Source organism: Leptodactylus fuscus, chromosome 7 (assembly GCF_031893055.1).
Source record: "Leptodactylus fuscus isolate aLepFus1 chromosome 7, aLepFus1.hap2, whole genome shotgun sequence".
Taxonomy (NCBI): domain Eukaryota; kingdom Metazoa; phylum Chordata; class Amphibia; order Anura; family Leptodactylidae; genus Leptodactylus; species Leptodactylus fuscus.
The window spans coordinates 469,437-487,830 of NC_134271.1; the positions used below are offsets into that span (position 1 = coordinate 469,437).

The following is an 18,394-nucleotide window of genomic DNA, read 5'->3' on the forward strand; positions in this document are numbered from 1 at the left end:
TTTGACTACGAGCGCTCCCCATAGAAATGAATGGGCTGCTCCTTTCACTACGAGCGCTCCCCATAGAAATGAATGGGCTGCTCCTTTCACTACGAGCACTCCCCATAGAAATGAATGGGCTGCTCCTTTCACTACGAGCGCTCCCCATAGAAATGAATGGGCTGCTCCTTTCACCACGAGCGCTCCCCATAGAAATGAATGGGCTGCTCCTTTCACTACGAGCACTCCCCATAGAAATGAATGGGCTGCTCCTTTCACTACGAGCACTCCCCATAGAAATGAATGGGCTGCTCCTTTCACTACGAGCGCTCCCCATAGAAATGAATGGGCTGCTCCTTTCACTACGAGCGCTCCCCATAGAAATGAATGGGCTGCTCCTTTCACTACGAGCGCTCCCCATAGAAATGAATGGGCTGCTCCTTTCACTACGAGCGCTCCCCATAGAAGTGAATGGGCTGCTCCTTTCACTACGAGCGCTCCCCATAGAAATGAATGGGCTGCTCCTTTCACCACGAGCGCTCCCCATAGAAGTGAATGGGCTGCTCCTTTCACTACGAGCGCTCCCCATAGAAGTGAATGGGCTGCTCCTTTCACTACGAGCGCTCCCCATAGAAATGAATGGGCTGCTCCTTTCACCACGAGCGCTCCCCATAGAAGTGAATGGGCTGCTCCTTTCACCACGAGCGCTCCCCATAGAAATGAATGGGCTGCTCCTTTGACTACTAGCACTCCCCATAGAAATGAATGGGCTGCTCCTTTCACCACGAGCGCTCCCCATAGAAATGAATGGGCTGCTCCTTTCACTACGAGCGCTCCCCATAGAAGTGAATGGGCTGCTCCTTTCACTACGAGCGCTCCCCATAGAAATGAATGGGCTGCTCCTTTGACTACTAGCACTCCCCATAGAAATGAATGGGCTGCTCCTTTCACCACGAGCGCTCCCCATAGAAATGAATGGGCTGCTCCTTTCACTACGAGCGCTCCCCATAGAAGTGAATGGGCTGCTCCTTTCACTACGAGCACTCCCCATAGAAATGAATGGGCTGCTCCTTTCACTACGAGCACTCCCCATAGAAATGAATGGGCTGCTCCTTTCACTACAAGCACTCCCCATAAAAATGAATGGGCTGCTCCTTTCACCACGAGCGCTCCCCATAGAAATGAATGGGCTGCTCCTTTCACTACGAGCGCTCCCCATAGAAATGAATGGGCTGCTCCTTTCACCACGAGCGCTCCCCATAGAAATGAATGGGCTGCTCCTTTCACTACGAGCGCTCCCCATAGAAATGAATGGGCTGCTCCTTTGACTACGAGCGCTCCCCATAGAAATGAATGGGCTGCTCCTTTCACTACGAGCGCTCCCCATAGAAATGAATGGGCTGCTCCTTTCACTACGAGCACTCCCCATAGAAATGAATGGGCTGCTCCTTTCACTACGAGCGCTCCCCATAGAAATGAATGGGCTGCTCCTTTCACCACGAGCGCTCCCCATAGAAATGAATGGGCTGCTCCTTTCACTACGAGCACTCCCCATAGAAATGAATGGGCTGCTCCTTTCACTACGAGCACTCCCCATAGAAATGAATGGGCTGCTCCTTTGACTACGAGCGCTCCCCATAGAAATGAATGGGCTGCTCCTTTCACTACGAGCGCTCCCCATAGAAATGAATGGGCTGCTCCTTTCACTACGAGCACTCCCCATAGAAATGAATGGGCTGCTCCTTTCACTACGAGCGCTCCCCATAGAAATGAATGGGCTGCTCCTTTCACCACGAGCGCTCCCCATAGAAATGAATGGGCTGCTCCTTTCACTACGAGCACTCCCCATAGAAATGAATGGGCTGCTCCTTTCACTACGAGCGCTCCCCATAGAAATGAATGGGAATTGGCGGCATGTATGGCTCAGAATGAGCAGAGCTAGCTCGTATGCCGGCTCCCATAGAAATGAATGGAACTGCTTTATACGCCGTGTTTTACGTTCAGAATAAGCTGGTGTATACGTAGTGTGAATGAGCCCTATTGTAGTTACATGTCTATACCCCATCTAACTGGGACTGCCCCCCTTCAATAGGAATAGGAACACAAACAGATCCTAGGATCCTCCATATTGTGTGGGAAATAGAAGAAAACGGCCAGTCAGAACAAAAACCAGAGCACAGATATAGAAACCCAGCATAGAAATACAGCAATGCAGTGTCATCTGCAGCGCCGCCACAGGACAAGTGAAGAATTACACAAAAGCATCTGAAAGCAATGGACTGTCTATGTCACAGATGGACGTGGCAGGTCCTCCAAAGTCACAGCCTCTCAGACTAGTAGTAGAGAGGCCTAGATGGGGGGCAGATCCCTCACACACCCCAAAATAAGGTTTCTACTCACTTGAACTGTAAATTGCCTTAAAGCTGCTCCCAGTCCCTGAGCTGGTAAATGTTACTTTCACAAACTTCCCAGTGGAAATCTGAGGGCGAGGAGCAAGGTTCCCGCAGGTTTTGTTGATCAGAATGGCGGCGTCTCTGCTGAATCCATCATATACGGTAATAGAGGCCTCAGCGCAATCCGCAGACGACTGGAGGCTGAACGACTCAAACTGCAGGAGGACCTGGAAGGAAAGAGGGTCAAGGTCACCTCACAGGGTAACACCAAAAACATCCTTCATTCATCTGCCATGTACACATGGTTTTCTGCAATAAGGCATGGCACATGGGATACAGCGGGTTACAGGGGGATACAGGGGGGATACAGGGGGATACAGCGGGATACAGGGGGGATACAGGAGGATACAGGAGGATACAGCGGGATACATCAGGATACAGCGGGATACAGCGGGATACAGAGGAATACAGGGGGATACAGCGGGATACATCAGGATACAGCGGGATACAGAGGAATACAGGGGGATACAGCGGGATACAACGGGATACAGGGGGATACAGAGGGATACAGAGGGATACAGAGGGATACAGGGGGATACAGCGGGATACAGAGGGATACAGAGGGATACAGGGGGATACAACGGGATACAGGGGGATACAGCGGGATACAGCGGGATACAGAGGGATACAGGGGGATACAGCGGGATACAGAGGGATACAGCGGGATACAACGGGATACAGGGGGATACAGCGGGATACAGAGGGATACAGGGGGATACAACGGGATACAGTGGGATACAGCGGGATACAGAGGGATACAGTGGGATACAGCGGGATACAGGGGGATACAGTGGGATACAGCGGGATACAGGGGGATACAGCGGGATACAGTGGGATACAGCGGGATACAGAGGGATACAGTGGGATACAGCGGGATACAGAGGGATACAGTGGGATACAGCGGGATACAGGGGGATACAGTGGGATACAGCGGGATACAGGGGGATACAGCGGGATACAGCGGGATACAGGGGGATACAGCGGGATACAGGGGGATACAGCGGGATACAGGGGGATACAGCGGGATACAGAGGGATACAGAGGGATACAGGGGGATACAACGGGATACAGTGGGATACAGCGGGATACAGCGGGATACAGAGGAATACAGGGGGATACAGCGGGATACATCAGAATACAGCGGGATACAGGGGGATACAGCGGGATACAACGGGATACAGGGGGATACAGCGGGATACAGAGGGATACAGAGGGATACAGGGGGATACAACGGGATACAGCGGGATACAGGGGGATACAGAGGAATACAGGGGGATACAGCGGGATACAGGGGGATACAGCGGAATACAGGGGGATACAGCGGAATACAGGGGGATACAGCGGAATACAGGGGGATACAGCGGAATACAGGGGGATACAGGGGGATACAGCGGGATACAGGGGGTTACAGCGGGATACAGGGGGATACAGCGGGATACAGGGGGATACAACGGGATACAGGGGGATACAGCGGGATACAGAGGGATACAGAGGGATACAGGGGGATACAACGGGATACAGGGGGATACAGCGGAATACAGGGGGATACAGCGGAATACAGGGGGATACAGCGGAATACAGGGGGATACAGGGAGATACAGCGGGATACAGGGGGTTACAGCGGGATACAGGGGGATACAGCGGGATACAGGGGGATACAGCGGGATACATCGGGATACAACGGGATACAGGGGGATACAGCGGGATACAGAGGGATACAGAGGGATACAGGGGGATACAACGGGATACAGTGGGATACAGCGGGATACAGAGGGATACAGTGGGATACAGCGGGATACAGGGGGATACAGTGGGATACAGCGGGATACAGCGGGATACAGAGGGATACAGGGGGATACAGCGGAATACAGGGGGTTACAGCGGGATACAGGGGGATACAGCGGGATACAGGGGGATACAGCGGGATACAGAGGAATACAGGGGGATACAGCGGGATACAGTGGGATACAGCGGGATACAGGGGGATACAGCGGGATACATCGGGATACAACGGGATACAGGGGGATACAGCGGGATACAGAGGGATACAGAGGGATACAGGGGGATACAACGGGATACAGTGGGATACAGCGGGATACAGAGGGATACAGTGGGATACAGCGGGATACAGAGGGATACAGAGGGATACAGGGGGATACAGCGGGATACAGAGGGATACAGCGGGATACAGAGGGATACAGCGGGATACAGGGGGATACAGTGGGATACAGCGGGATACAGAGGGATACAGGGGGATACAGCGGGATACAGAGGGATACAGAGGGATACAGGGGGATACAACGGGATACAGTGGGATACAGCGGGATACAGAGGGATACAGCGGGATACAGGGGGATACAACGGGATACAGTGGGATACAGCGGGATACAGAGGGATACAGCGGGATACAGCGGGATACAGGGGGATACAGCGGGATACAGCAGTACCTTGTCCTCTGGGACCCGGATCAGCCACACACAACTTGTAATGTTTGGACGACTCTTGGACTCCCAAGAAAAGGTGCCATGGGTATCTGGCAGCAGGAAACGACAGATATCTAAAAGAGCAAAAGAAGTATCTAGATAATCCCTGCCAAGGCGGTGCCATTACATTGTCCGTGTCTTGTCACTGACTGGGCATATATTTGCCCTTCTTGGTGTGGTTACAAGGCTATTCCTACACACTAAGAGGTCTTGATCCACTCAGTGAGACAGAAGGGGGATGATGGGAGAAGTCACATGTAGGCTGAGAAGACGAGCGGGAGCCTATAGCGCCGCCCTGTGGGATGTCTCGCCTGACATACACTACCTAGTCTTGTTTGAAGACACTCTGACTGGTCCTATTTTTGTAACCTTACTTGATCTTACACTTGATACCATCAAGACCATGACAGATCACATCCAGAAGAAATAAATCCTCCTCCTGTCATGTGCAGACGCTCACGTCCATACAAGACGACACATGACATCTTAAGTAACTTGCACAAGACAACTTAACTGCATTTGTAGAGCTTGTTAATTTTTGCAACGTCCAAAGAACTTAAGCCGACACGCTGACCAATCAGAGCATGGGGGTTGCCAGTAGGTTCAAGGGTCGGCTTTCCTGCATCACTTGCGAAGGCAAACCTATGGGAAATACAGAGAGGACACAATGAGGACCAGGGTACAAGGATTTGGAGAAGTATATTGTGACATCCGCAAGGCAGCTGGATTGTATACAACTCTATAAGAGCCGTGTATCTCTTTAAGCAGGCCACTTCTAATACACAATATGTAGAGGTCACCAGTGCGCGCCCTCTCCCACTATAAGCCGCACCTTGACACTTATTGAAACAATCAGACACCGCTGTAACTTGTATCAGAATTTTCCCCCATAGAATTAAAAGGTGTAAAATGTTTTGTATAAGGGGCAGAATTGGTTAAATCAGGTTTCGTCTCGGATGTTTGCCAGGTCTCGACTTTTGGGTGGACACACAGGAAATGCCCGCTCGGCCAATCAGGGGCTCATCTCAATCATGGATAGGCAGCCATTGTGTGCCAGAAAGTGAGAGTCCGTCCGGGAGGTGTCAGAAGGGAGGTAATGGGGGGCCAGTAGGCTTATCTTCATGTTTAACCCATTCTGCTTAACATGTTATTCTGCTGGACAAGCCCTTTAAGTAATAGCATCTGGTTGTCACCTCTAGGGGGAGCTCCCTGTATACGAAGGCGATAATTCCATCACTTCACTCTTACAGATGATTTTATGTTGGTTTCTTTGGCCATAACATTTATATCATTCGCACATCTGGTCACGTTCCCAACGTACTTGCCATAGTGTAGAACAGACAGGTAGTCATAAGGCACTCCTAGATTCTGGGTGCTCATTTTGTAGAAATTGCGTTCTTTGTCTACATGGAAAGACATGAAAGGATAAAACATATGGGGTAAGTGCAGGCGACGACTGAAGGACCACAAAGGCGGCAAAATGTCTCCTCGCTCATTGCTTAAGTACACATATCTCCTCATATAATGGCCACCTTACTGGGTTGTACAAGAGTAGACACAAATGACTGCCCCTCCAGTCTAAAGGCTGCATGTGGTATTACAGCCCATTTACTTCACCAGAGCTGGGATGAGACTTGGTGACCCCTAAGGTTGGATGTGATGTCACATGGCTGTCAGATGGAGGTCGGAGGACATCAGAAGGGGGCACCAGGTCACACGGCATGTTGTATGGGATCCATAAGTCATGCGTTGCTTTGCTGCTCAGCTCACATTACTCATGGACAACCCCTTTAAACTCATCAGCAGTGGACCTAGAACATAAGGTCAATGTTCCTCCTCCCAGAGGTGTAACTTGAAGCTCCTGGTCCCCTTCAAGTACTGTTCTCCTTATATCGGGGCTCCGGGGCCCACTGCACCCCGTACCTTGGCTGATGTTGCCCCAGTTGATGCGGATGTACTTGTCTCGGTCACTGCGGCACTGTTCATGTTGGAAGCCCAAGGAATGTAGCAGTTCATGCTGGATTATTCCCCAGTGCAGACACCCTGGTTTCATGAGGGACAGGTCTTGTGCACCCCCTACTCGCCCAACGTAGGACCAGCATCTTCAGGAAAACAGAGAAATATTATCTGCAGAGGCGTCACCTAAAGGTCCTGGTCTCTGCTGCATCGTCTGCCACTGCTCACCTTTACAATGGTGGTATATTTTATGTGGCAGAGGGACCTTTGGGACCAGTTGGGACTGATACCCCGGCAGCCCCTATAACTACGCCCCTTTGTCAGAGATGAAAAAAGAGTTTGCAAGGGAATGATCTAAGAAAGCTACTATATAGTATAATGGGGAGATGCCATCTCTACTACATGGTGGTCAGAGCCTTGTATCTACAGAGCCTTGGCAGGAGCATGGCCAGCACCAGACCTATGGATGAGCCGTTCCATCAACCCTACACAGTCAAAAACTAGGAAGGAGTCACCAGCAACGTCCTGCTCCAGTATTCACCCCTCCATATGCAGCAGGCAGGTATGGGATGTCACTTGTGTCCTTCTGTAGACCACAATGGTCGGTTTGTCTTGGGAACAGAGCTAAGTGAGTGCACAATTATTATTTTATGGGGCAACAACACTTTGGGGGACACCAATGCTGGGTGTGGGGGCGCTAAAACTGTCTGAAAATTGGGGGGGGGGGGTTACTAAGAAGCAACACTGGAGGACACAATACTGTGTAAGGCACCAGAGACATCATTACTATGTTGAGCCACAAAACAATGGGGGGGGGGGGAGGGGGACGACAATATCTGGAGATCATTACAGTCCGGGCAGCAGGGGGGCATTTACCTTGGACCTTCTGACCTTTCAAGACCCTACTGATGACCCTGAACCTTGCAAAGGCAGAGAGGTTTGTTGGCACCCTCTGGGTACCCGACACTGAGCACATGCGAGACTTTCCCCATCTACCCCCTGTGGCTCGGTAGCAGTCAGAGACAGGGACACAAAAACATAGCAAACAGGTTTATTTAACAAAAAAAAAACCAAAAACTAAAAAACAGCAAAATAAAGAAACCTTCACGTCAGGCACGAAAATTAGTAAAATAAAATACAGCCTTAACCCCGCTGTTCTGTTCGGGTCAATATGACCCGAAATGATTTTTGAGACCCTGCAGATTATTTTTAATGAGGATTTGAAACTAGTGGTTCCTTGACTTTTCCTCATTTGTGGAGCTCTACATTTTCTTTTTGTTTACTTTTTGCTACACGCTGATTGTTACACTTATACTGTTCGGGTCAATATGACCCGATAGCATTTTATACTGTTCTACAGGTCTCTTATTATTTCTGACTGCAAAAGTTATGTTTTTTTATGTGTACTTCATCCCCAAATGGTGATGGTTTCACTGTTCTTATCAGTAAGCAAGTAATAAACTAGTCTGTTTGTGAGAGAGGAGACTGGTTGTCTATCATTCAAAGGGTAAAAGTTTGTGGAATTGCAAAACCGGTCGCCACATATTTAGAGCTACAATGTGTCTTGAAAGGTTTCATGACATTTCGAGAGTACTGCGGTTTGATTCTAAAACAGATAGAATGGAAAGAAGAGCTAAAGATAAACTAGCCCCTATTAGAAATGTTTGGACTCAATGGGTAGAGATTCTACCAAAATTGTATAACAGTGGTGAAAATGTAACTGTTGATGAGCAACTGGTGGCATTCCGAGGTAGGTGCCCATTCAGACAATATATACCAAGTAAGCCAGCAAAATATGGCATCAAGATCTGGACACTTTGCGACAGCAGAAGTTCATATGCTCTAAATGTTCAAGTGTATACAGGAAAAGCCCCTGATGAAAGACCTGAAAAACATCAGGGTATGCGTGGTGTTCTAGATTTGACTCATGGACTAAAAGGACAAAATGTCACATGTGACAACTTTTTTACATCCTATCAACTAGGCCAGATGTTGAAGAAAAAACAACTTACCATGCTGGGTACTATGAGAAAAAACAAACCTGAACTACCGCAAGGTATCCTTAGCAAGAGAGAGGTTACAGTTCTACTTTTTATTTTTCTGGAAATACAACTGTTGTTTCTTATGTTCCAAAAAACAAACAAACAGGTAATTCTAATGAGCACAATGCACCATGACAATGCCGTAAGTGATTGAGAAGACAGAAAGCCTGACATTTTGGATTATAATGCCACAAAGGGAGCAGGTGATACTTTACTTTAGACCAAGTAATAGCAACATATACATGCAAACGCAAAACCAATCGGTGGCCAATGATTTTATTTTATAACATACTGGACGTTTCTGCATACAATGCATTTGTCTTATGGAGAGAAATCGACCCCGATTGGAACCGGAATAAGCTGCATGAAAGAATATTATTTCTTGAGGAATTGGGAAAATCCCTGGTGAGGCCATATATTGAGAGCAGAAAAGTGACCCCCAGAAGTGAGGGAGCAGCAGCCATTGTAAGAAGTGTCCAGCATGCTCAAGAAAGAGACTCCACATCCACGGCCTCCACCAGCACAGCCACCAGCAAAGAAAGGAAGAGATGGAGCTTCTGTCCATCTGCCTGTGACCATAAGACTAATCTGACATGTGCTGGATGTTCAAAATATCTGTGTAAAGGACATGGGTCTTATTATTGTCCTCAGTGTAAAAACGCATGAACATGGTCAGTTTTTTCTTTTTCTTTCTAAAATGGTTGAAGTTTTTATGATTTTTCATTTGTTGATTTATAAAATTTGTTTTCAAAAAGATAAATTTCATGTTTTAGTAATAGTAATGTAAAGCTTCTTTATTATTTGTGTGCAGAATGTCAACAATCGAAGATAATTGCAAAAAGCCTGTGTAACCTTTTTATGAAAAAAAATAAAAAAAATAAAGTTTGAATTGAAATTTTTCTTTTTTTTATGATCAAACATGTTCACATACAGTATTTCAATGAAAAAAGTATTCAAATAAAACAATTAGAGTAGCTAAAAATCAAGAATTAATAGGTCGGGTCATATTGACCCGGGAACAGTACAAGTGTATAGCAAATGCGAACAGAACAGCAGGGTTAACTTCAGGCAAAAGAATGTCAAACAAAACCCTGCTCGTCTGAGCACTAACTAAACAAGTACTAACTGTACATGGGGCTTCCTACCAGCCAAACAATAACACAATACCATCTCAGCAGACCCAGGACAGAGCCGGCGCCTACGCTCCTCCCAGGATCTGCCCTGAAGTGCAGCCTTATATGGCCCAGTCACCAGTCCAGGACCTCCACCTGGGGCTGAGGCCTACTCCAGACATAGGTCAGGAACCTGGGGGAGATATAGCGGGACTCCAGCACTCTGCCTGTCACCTCCTCACACCCCCTATAATTTTAGGATATGATCAAACAAAAATGTGGGGTACGTTTAGAGGGATAAAGCTGCATGACGTGCAATCTCATGTCTATGTCATCTCTGTGATAGGGAGATGAAGCCCCCGCGGTGGCAGCGGCGGCCATTGATTGCCTCCAATTTACTCTTATGAAAGTAGATTGAAGTTTAATAAAGCCGAGGTCTGACCCCGGCCGCACAGAGAGGAGGCTTTGTTATATCCATAATCTCCAGATTGTTATCCCGCTCTCTCCCGACCTGCTCAGTTCGTTTTCACATTTGATAATTTTGAGGCCTTTTAAAGTGATTTTTTCCCTATTTCTGGCAAAAAAATAAATATAGCAAAAACATTTTTTGTGAAGAATGAAAGTGAAAGACAAATCTAAACCCGCTTGTGTAGTGTAGCAGGGTCGTGGTATTGGCTCATATACTGACAATTCAGGCAATAAACGCCTTCTTGCCCTGCCAAGCCTGTCTACAAACAGACAGCCGGGATATGCCAGCCTCGTGCACAAACACCACAAAACTGCCAGCTGTGAATACTTCCATAGGGTGAGGCCCAACGTTGCTGAAACGCAGCTTATTTTGTTGCAGATTTTGCTTCAGTTTTTTTTAGCCAAACTCGGGGACTGAGTAGGAGGGAGACGTATAAGGCGTATAAGATGTATAAGACGTGTAAGGCGTATAAGATGTATAAGACATATAAGATGTATAAGACGTATAAGACGTATAAGGCGTATAAGATGTATAAGACGTATAAGACGTATAAGACGTATAAGATGTATAAGATGTATAAGACATATAAGATGTATAAGACGTATAAGACGTATAAGGCGTATAAGATGTATAAGACGTGTAAGGCGTATAAGATGTATAAGACATATAAGATGTATAAGACGTATAAGACGTGTAAGGCGTATAAGATGTATAAGACATATAAGATGTATAAGACGTATAAGACGTGTAAGGCGTATAAGATGTATCAGACGTATAAGGCGTATAAGATGTATAAGACGTATAAGACGTGTAAGGCGTATAAGATGTATAAGACGTGTAAGGCGTATAAGATGTATAAGACATATAAGATGTATAAGACGTGTAAGGCGTATAAGATGTATAAGACGTATAAGACGTGTAAGGCGTATAAGATGTATAAGACGTATAAGACGTGTAAGGCGTATAAGATGTATAAGACATATAAGATGTATCAGACGTATAAGATGTATAAGACGTATAAGACGTGTAAGGCGTATAAGATGTATAAGACGTATAAGACGTGTAAGGCGTATAAGATGTATAAGACATATAAGATGTATAAGACGTGTAAGGCGTATAAGATGTATAAGACGTATAAGACGTGTAAGGCGTATAAGATGTATAAGACGTATAAGACGTGTAAGGCGTATAAGATGTATCAGACGTATAAGATGTATAAGACGTATAAGACGTGTAAGGCGTATAAGATGTATAAGACGTATAAGACGTATAAGACGTGTAAGGCGTATAAGATGTATAAGACGTATAAGACGTGTAAGGCGTATAAGATGTATAAGACGTATAAGACGTGTAAGGCGTATAAGATGTATAAGACATATAAGATGTATCAGACGTATAAGATGTATAAGACGTATAAGACGTGTAAGGCGTATAAGATGTATAAGACATATAAGACGTGTAAGGCGTATAAGATGTATAAGACGTATAAGACGTGTAAGGCGTATAAGATGTATAAGACGTATAAGACGTGTAAGGCGTATAAGATGTATAAGACATATAAGATGTATCAGACGTATAAGATGTATAAGACGTATAAGACGTGTAAGGCGTATAAGATGTATAAGACATATAAGACGTGTAAGGCGTATAAGATGTATAAGACGTATAAGACGTGTAAGGCGTATAAGATGTATAAGACGTATAAGACGTGTAAGGCGTATAAGATGTATAAGACATATAAGATGTATAAGACGTATAAGGCGTATAAGATGTATAAGACGTATAAGGCGTATAAGAAGCTTCTTCTTTCCCATTCCTATTGTAGTCACTATTGGCTCAAAATCTGCAACAAAAATAAAAGTTGTATTTCCACAAGGTTGGGTCTCAGCCTAAAGGAAACCTAGCTGAGAGCGGGATATCACACATAATAGGAGAGAAGCTGAGCTGTGTGATATATAGGGGTATATAATAGGAGAGAAGCTGAGCTGTGTGATATATAGGGGTATAGGAGAGAGGAGAGAAGCTGAGCTGTGTGATATATAGGGGTATAGGATAGAGGAGAGAAGCTGAGCTGTGTGATATATAGGGGTATAGGATAGAGGAGAGAAGCTGAGCTGTGTGATATATAGGGGTATAGGATAGAGGAGAGAAGCTGAGCTGTGTGATATATAGGGGTATAGGATAGAGGAGAGAAGCTGAGCTGTGTGATATATAGGGGTATAGGATAGAGGAGAGAAGCTGAGCTGTGTGATATATAGGGGTATAGGATAGAGGAGAGAAGCTGAGCTGTGTGATATATAGGGGTATAGGAGAGAAGCTGAGCTGTGTGATATATAGGGGTATAGGATAGAAGAGAGAAGCTGAGCTGTGTGATATATAGGGGTATATGATAGAGGAGAGAAGCTGAGCTGTGTGATATATAGGGGTATAGGATAGAGGAGAGAAGCTGAGCTGTGTGATATATAGGGATATATGATAGAGGAGAGAAGCTGAGCTGTGTGATATATAGGGATATATGATAGAGGAGAGAAGCTGAGCCGTGTGATATATAGGGGTATATGATAGAGGAGAGAAGCTGAGCTGTGTGATATTAATATAGGGGTATAGGATAGAGGAGAGAAGCTGAGCTCTGTGATATATAGGGGTATAGGATAGAGGAGAGAAGCTGAGCTGTGTGATATATAGGGGTATAGGATAGAGGAGAGAAGCTGAGCTGTGTGATATATAGGGGTATAGGATAGAGGAGAGAAGCTGAGCTGTGTGATATATAGGGTTATAGGATAGAGGAGAGAAGCTGAGCTGTGTGATATATAGGGGTATATGATAGGAGAGAAGCTGAGCTGTGTGATATATAGGGGTATATGATACAGGAGAGAAGCTGAGCTGTGTGATATATAGGAGTATATGATAGAGGAGAGAAGCTGAGATGTGTGATATATAGGGGTATATGATAGAGGAGAGAAGCTCAGCTGTGTGATATATAGGGGTATATGATAGAGGAGAGAAGCTGAGCTGTGTGATATATAGGGATAGAGGAGAGAAGCTGAGCTGTGTGATATATAGGGATAGAGGAGAGAAGCTGAGCTGTGTGATATATAGGGATAGAGGAGAGAAGCTGAGCTGTGTGATATATAGGGGTATAGGATAGAGGAGAGAAGCTGAGCTGTGTGATATATAGGGATAGAGGAGAGAAGCTGAGCTGTGTGATATATAGGGGTAGAGGATAGAGGAGAGAAGCTGAGCTGTGTGATATATAGGGATAGAGGAGAGATGCTGAGCTGTGTGATATATAGGGGTAGAGGATAGAGGAGAGAAGCTGAGCTGTGTGATATATAGGGGTAGAGGATAGAGGAGAGAAGCTGAGCTGTGTGATATATAGGGGTATAGGATAGAGGAGAGAAGCTGAGCTGTGTGATATATAGGGGTATAGGATAGAGCAGAGAAGCTGAGCTGTGTGATATATAGGGGTATAGGATAGAGGAGAGAAGATGAGCTGTGTGATATATAGGGGTATAGGAGAGAAGCTGAGCTCTGTGATATATAGGGGTATATGATAGAGAAGCTGAGCTGTGTGATATATAGGGGTATAGGATAGAGGAGAGAAGCTGAGCTGTGTGATATATAGAGGTATAGGATAGAAGAGAGAAGCTGAGCTGTGTGATATATAGGGGTATATGATAGAGGAGAGAAGCTGAGCTGTGTGATATATAGGGGTATATGATAGAGGAGAGAAGCTGAGCTGTGTGATATTAATATAGGGGTATAGGATACAGGAGAGAAGCTGAGCTCTGTGATATATAGGGGTATATGATACAGGAGAGAAGCTGAGCTGTGTGGTATATAGGGGTATAGGATAGAGGAGAGAAGCTGAGCTGTGTGATATATAGGGGTATATGATACAGGAGAGAAGCTGAGCTGTGTGATATATAGGGGTATAGGATAGAGGAGAGAAGCTGAGCTGTGTGATATATAGGGGTATATAATAGGAGAGAAGCTGAGCTGTGTCATATATAGGGGTATAGGATAGAGGAGAGAAGCTGAGCTCTGTGATATATAGGGGTATAGGATAGAGGAGAGAAGCTGAGCTGTGTGATATATAGGGGTATAGGATAGAGGAGAGAAGCTGAGCTGTGTGATATATAGGGGTATATGATACAGGAGAGAAGCTGAGCTGTGTCATATATAGGGGTATATGATAGAGGAGAGAAGCTGAGCTGTGTGATATATAGGGGTATAGGATAGAGGAGAGAAGCTGAGCTGTGTGATATATAGGGGTATAGGATAGAGGAGAGAAGCTGAGCTGTGTGATATATAGGGTTATAGGATAGAGGAGAGAAGCTGAGCTGTGTGATATATAGGGGTATATGATAGGAGAGAAGCTGAGCTGTGTGATATATAGGGGTATATGATAGAGGAGAGAAGCTGAGCTGTGATTATATAGGGGTATAGGATAGAGGAGAGAAGCTGAGCTGTGTGATATATAGGGTTATAGGATAGAGGAGAGAAGCTGAGCTGTGTGATATATAGGGGTATATGATAGGAGAGAAGCTGAGCTGTGTGATATATAGGGGTATATGATACAGGAGAGAAGCTGAGCTGTGTGATATATAGGAGTATATGATAGAGGAGAGAAGCTGAGATGTGTGATATATAGGGGTATATGATAGAGGAGAGAAGCTCAGCTGTGTGATATATAGGGGTATATGATAGAGGAGAGAAGCTGAGCTGTGTGATATATAGGGATAGAGGAGAGAAGCTGAGCTGTGTGATATATAGGGATAGAGGAGAGAAGCTGAGCTGTGTGATATATAGGGGTATAGGATAGAGGAGAGAAGCTGAGCTGTGTGATATATAGGGATAGAGGAGAGAAGCTGAGCTGTGTGATATATAGGGGTAGAGGATAGAGGAGAGAAGCTGAGCTGTGTGATATATAGGGATAGAGGAGAGATGCTGAGCTGTGTGATATATAGGGGTAGAGGATAGAGGAGAGAAGCTGAGCTGTGTGATATATAGGGGTAGAGGATAGAGGAGAGAAGCTGAGCTGTGTGATATATAGGGGTATAGGATAGAGGAGAGAAGCTGAGCTGTGTGATATATAGGGGTATAGGATAGAGCAGAGAAGCTGAGCTGTGTGATATATAGGGGTATAGGATAGAGGAGAGAAGATGAGCTGTGTGATATATAGGGGTATAGGAGAGAAGCTGAGCTCTGTGATATATAGGGGTATATGATAGAGAAGCTGAGCTGTGTGATATATAGGGGTATAGGATAGAGGAGAGAAGCTGAGCTGTGTGATATATAGAGGTATAGGATAGAAGAGAGAAGCTGAGCTGTGTGATATATAGGGGTATATGATAGAGGAGAGAAGCTGAGCTGTGTGATATATAGGGGTATATGATAGAGGAGAGAAGCTGAGCTGTGTGATATTAATATAGGGGTATAGGATACAGGAGAGAAGCTGAGCTCTGTGATATATAGGGGTATATGATACAGGAGAGAAGCTGAGCTGTGTGGTATATAGGGGTATAGGATAGAGGAGAGAAGCTGAGCTGTGTGATATATAGGGGTATATGATACAGGAGAGAAGCTGAGCTGTGTGATATATAGGGGTATAGGATAGAGGAGAGAAGCTGAGCTGTGTGATATATAGGGGTATATAATAGGAGAGAAGCTGAGCTGTGTCATATATAGGGGTATAGGATAGAGGAGAGAAGCTGAGCTCTGTGATATATAGGGGTATAGGATAGAGGAGAGAAGCTGAGCTGTGTGATATATAGGGGTATAGGATAGAGGAGAGAAGCTGAGCTGTGTGATATATAGGGGTATATGATACAGGAGAGAAGCTGAGCTGTGTCATATATAGGGGTATATGATAGAGGAGAGAAGCTGAGCTGTGTGATATATAGGGGTATAGGATAGAGGAGAGAAGCTGAGCTGTGTGATATATAGGGGTATAGGATAGAGGAGAGAAGCTGAGCTGTGTGATATATAGGGTTATAGGATAGAGGAGAGAAGCTGAGCTGTGTGATATATAGGGGTATATGATAGGAGAGAAGCTGAGCTGTGTGATATATAGGGGTATATGATAGAGGAGAGAAGCTGAGCTGTGATTATATAGGGGTATAGGATAGAGGAGAGAAGCTGAGCTGTGTGATATATAGGGTTATAGGATAGAGGAGAGAAGCTGAGCTGTGTGATATATAGGGGTATATGATAGGAGAGAAGCTGAGCTGTGTGATATATAGGGGTATATGATACAGGAGAGAAGCTGAGCTGTGTGATATATAGGAGTATATGATAGAGGAGAGAAGCTGAGATGTGTGATATATAGGGGTATATGATAGAGGAGAGAAGCTCAGCTGTGTGATATATAGGGGTATATGATAGAGGAGAGAAGCTGAGCTGTGTGATATATAGGGATAGAGGAGAGAAGCTGAGCTGTGTGATATATAGGGATAGAGGAGAGAAGCTGAGCTGTGTGATATATAGGGGTATAGGATAGAGGAGAGAAGCTGAGCTGTGTGATATATAGGGATAGAGGAGAGAAGCTGAGCTGTGTGATATATAGGGGTAGAGGATAGAGGAGAGAAGCTGAGCTGTGTGATATATAGGGGTATAGGATAGAGGAGAGAAGCTGAGCTGTGTGATATATAGGGGTATAGGATAGAGGAGAGAAGCTGAGCTGTGTGATATCTAGAGACCCAATGTGCTTGGCATTCCAATACTGACAACACAAAAGTGACAAGAAAGCTGGCCAGTATAGAGATGACCTTTCTCCATTTCTAAGGCCAGGCTAATCAGATTTGTCATACAATGGCGGGTTCTTTTACATACAAACATGCATAGGCCTGATAGTTTCCAGCAATGGACTTACCCATCATAGGGTCGGATCCTTAAATAACTGGGCTGAGCGTGACGTGGAATGAAGTGTACACATGTAAGGACTTCTATCTCCTCCATGGCAGCTTGGATAAGCGTCTTCTCCTCCGTGGCTGTAATCCATACATCTCTATAAGTTATCCCGTCACATATAGACATGATATAGATAGAAGAAGACAGCCAGGACTTACTGTAGTTGTTAGACAGCGTGTACGGTACATGGACCGCGCCATCTATTGATTTTGACCAGAGACAAGATTTCCCTCCACAGACCACAGCGTTCCTGGTCCTTTTAACAGCAATGTCTCCTTGTAACATAAAGCGGGCGCTGCCTGGATGGAGAGGAAGTAAGACATGGCGCCAAATACTGTCTGGTGGCTCCACCGCAGCTCATGAAGGTATCCAGAAGTGTAGCATGAAGCTCCTGGGCTCCAATGCAAAATCTCTACCAAGCCCCCACTATGATGAAACTCCAGCCAAAACATCTCAGCGTGCCATTAAGTTGGAGTAGTCCCATTGTTACTGACTTGGCCAAAATCTGGAGCTGTGCGGTGCGTTACTCAGGGCCAGAATCTGAAGAGGAATCCGAGGTGGAGACAAGCTGAAATTCCTCTTCATATTCTGTTGTGTGAACCTAGCCTAAGGCTCCTGGGCCTAGAAGCAACACACCCTCTGCACCCCATTAAGGTACGCCCTTGTCCCCATGGAGTCCGCCATATTGTTACCGTATGTTACATACCTTGGTTTGACGATATGATGTCAGTGAAAATGTCATTGCTGGGGCGTGTAGTATCTGTTCATAAGAAACATGGCTGAAAGTTAGGGAAAGTTATTCTGGCAACCGCAGGAAATGACTAACAAGCTATGAACTGACCTGAAGCGTTGGAGCTCGGCCGCACATTCTGAAATAGAAAGGGAAAAATCTTAGAAGTGAGAAGTCTATGTCTATATGGCGAGCCTGTGCCATGTAATAGTGCCATCTGATTGTGCCGATACTGTCACCAAGGTGGCACCTCTACCT

At 45.5% G+C, this 18,394-nt stretch overlaps 1 protein-coding gene across 2 annotated transcripts in view; it reads right to left on the minus strand.

Annotated features, from left to right (window-relative positions):
* Positions 1-18,394, minus strand: part of LOC142214388 (embryonic protein UVS.2-like) — a 54,179-nt gene that overhangs the window by 20,900 nt on the left and 14,885 nt on the right. Inside the window, exons 2-10 of one of the 2 annotated variants that reach the window (XM_075283331.1) lie at positions 18,248-18,275; positions 18,113-18,166; positions 17,565-17,705; positions 17,369-17,486; positions 6,839-7,017; positions 6,237-6,318; positions 5,430-5,557; positions 4,880-4,989; positions 2,380-2,599 (exon numbers count right to left, since the gene is read on the minus strand). In XM_075283331.1, the coding sequence (XP_075139432.1) occupies positions 2,380-2,599; positions 4,880-4,989; positions 5,430-5,557; positions 6,237-6,318; positions 6,839-7,017; positions 17,369-17,486; positions 17,565-17,705; positions 18,113-18,166; positions 18,248-18,275 (1,060 nt within the window). The remainder of the gene's footprint in view (positions 1-2,379; positions 2,600-4,879; positions 4,990-5,429; positions 5,558-6,236; positions 6,319-6,838; positions 7,018-17,368; positions 17,487-17,564; positions 17,706-18,112; positions 18,167-18,247; positions 18,276-18,394) is intronic. The other variant, XM_075283332.1, reaches the window with a different exon arrangement.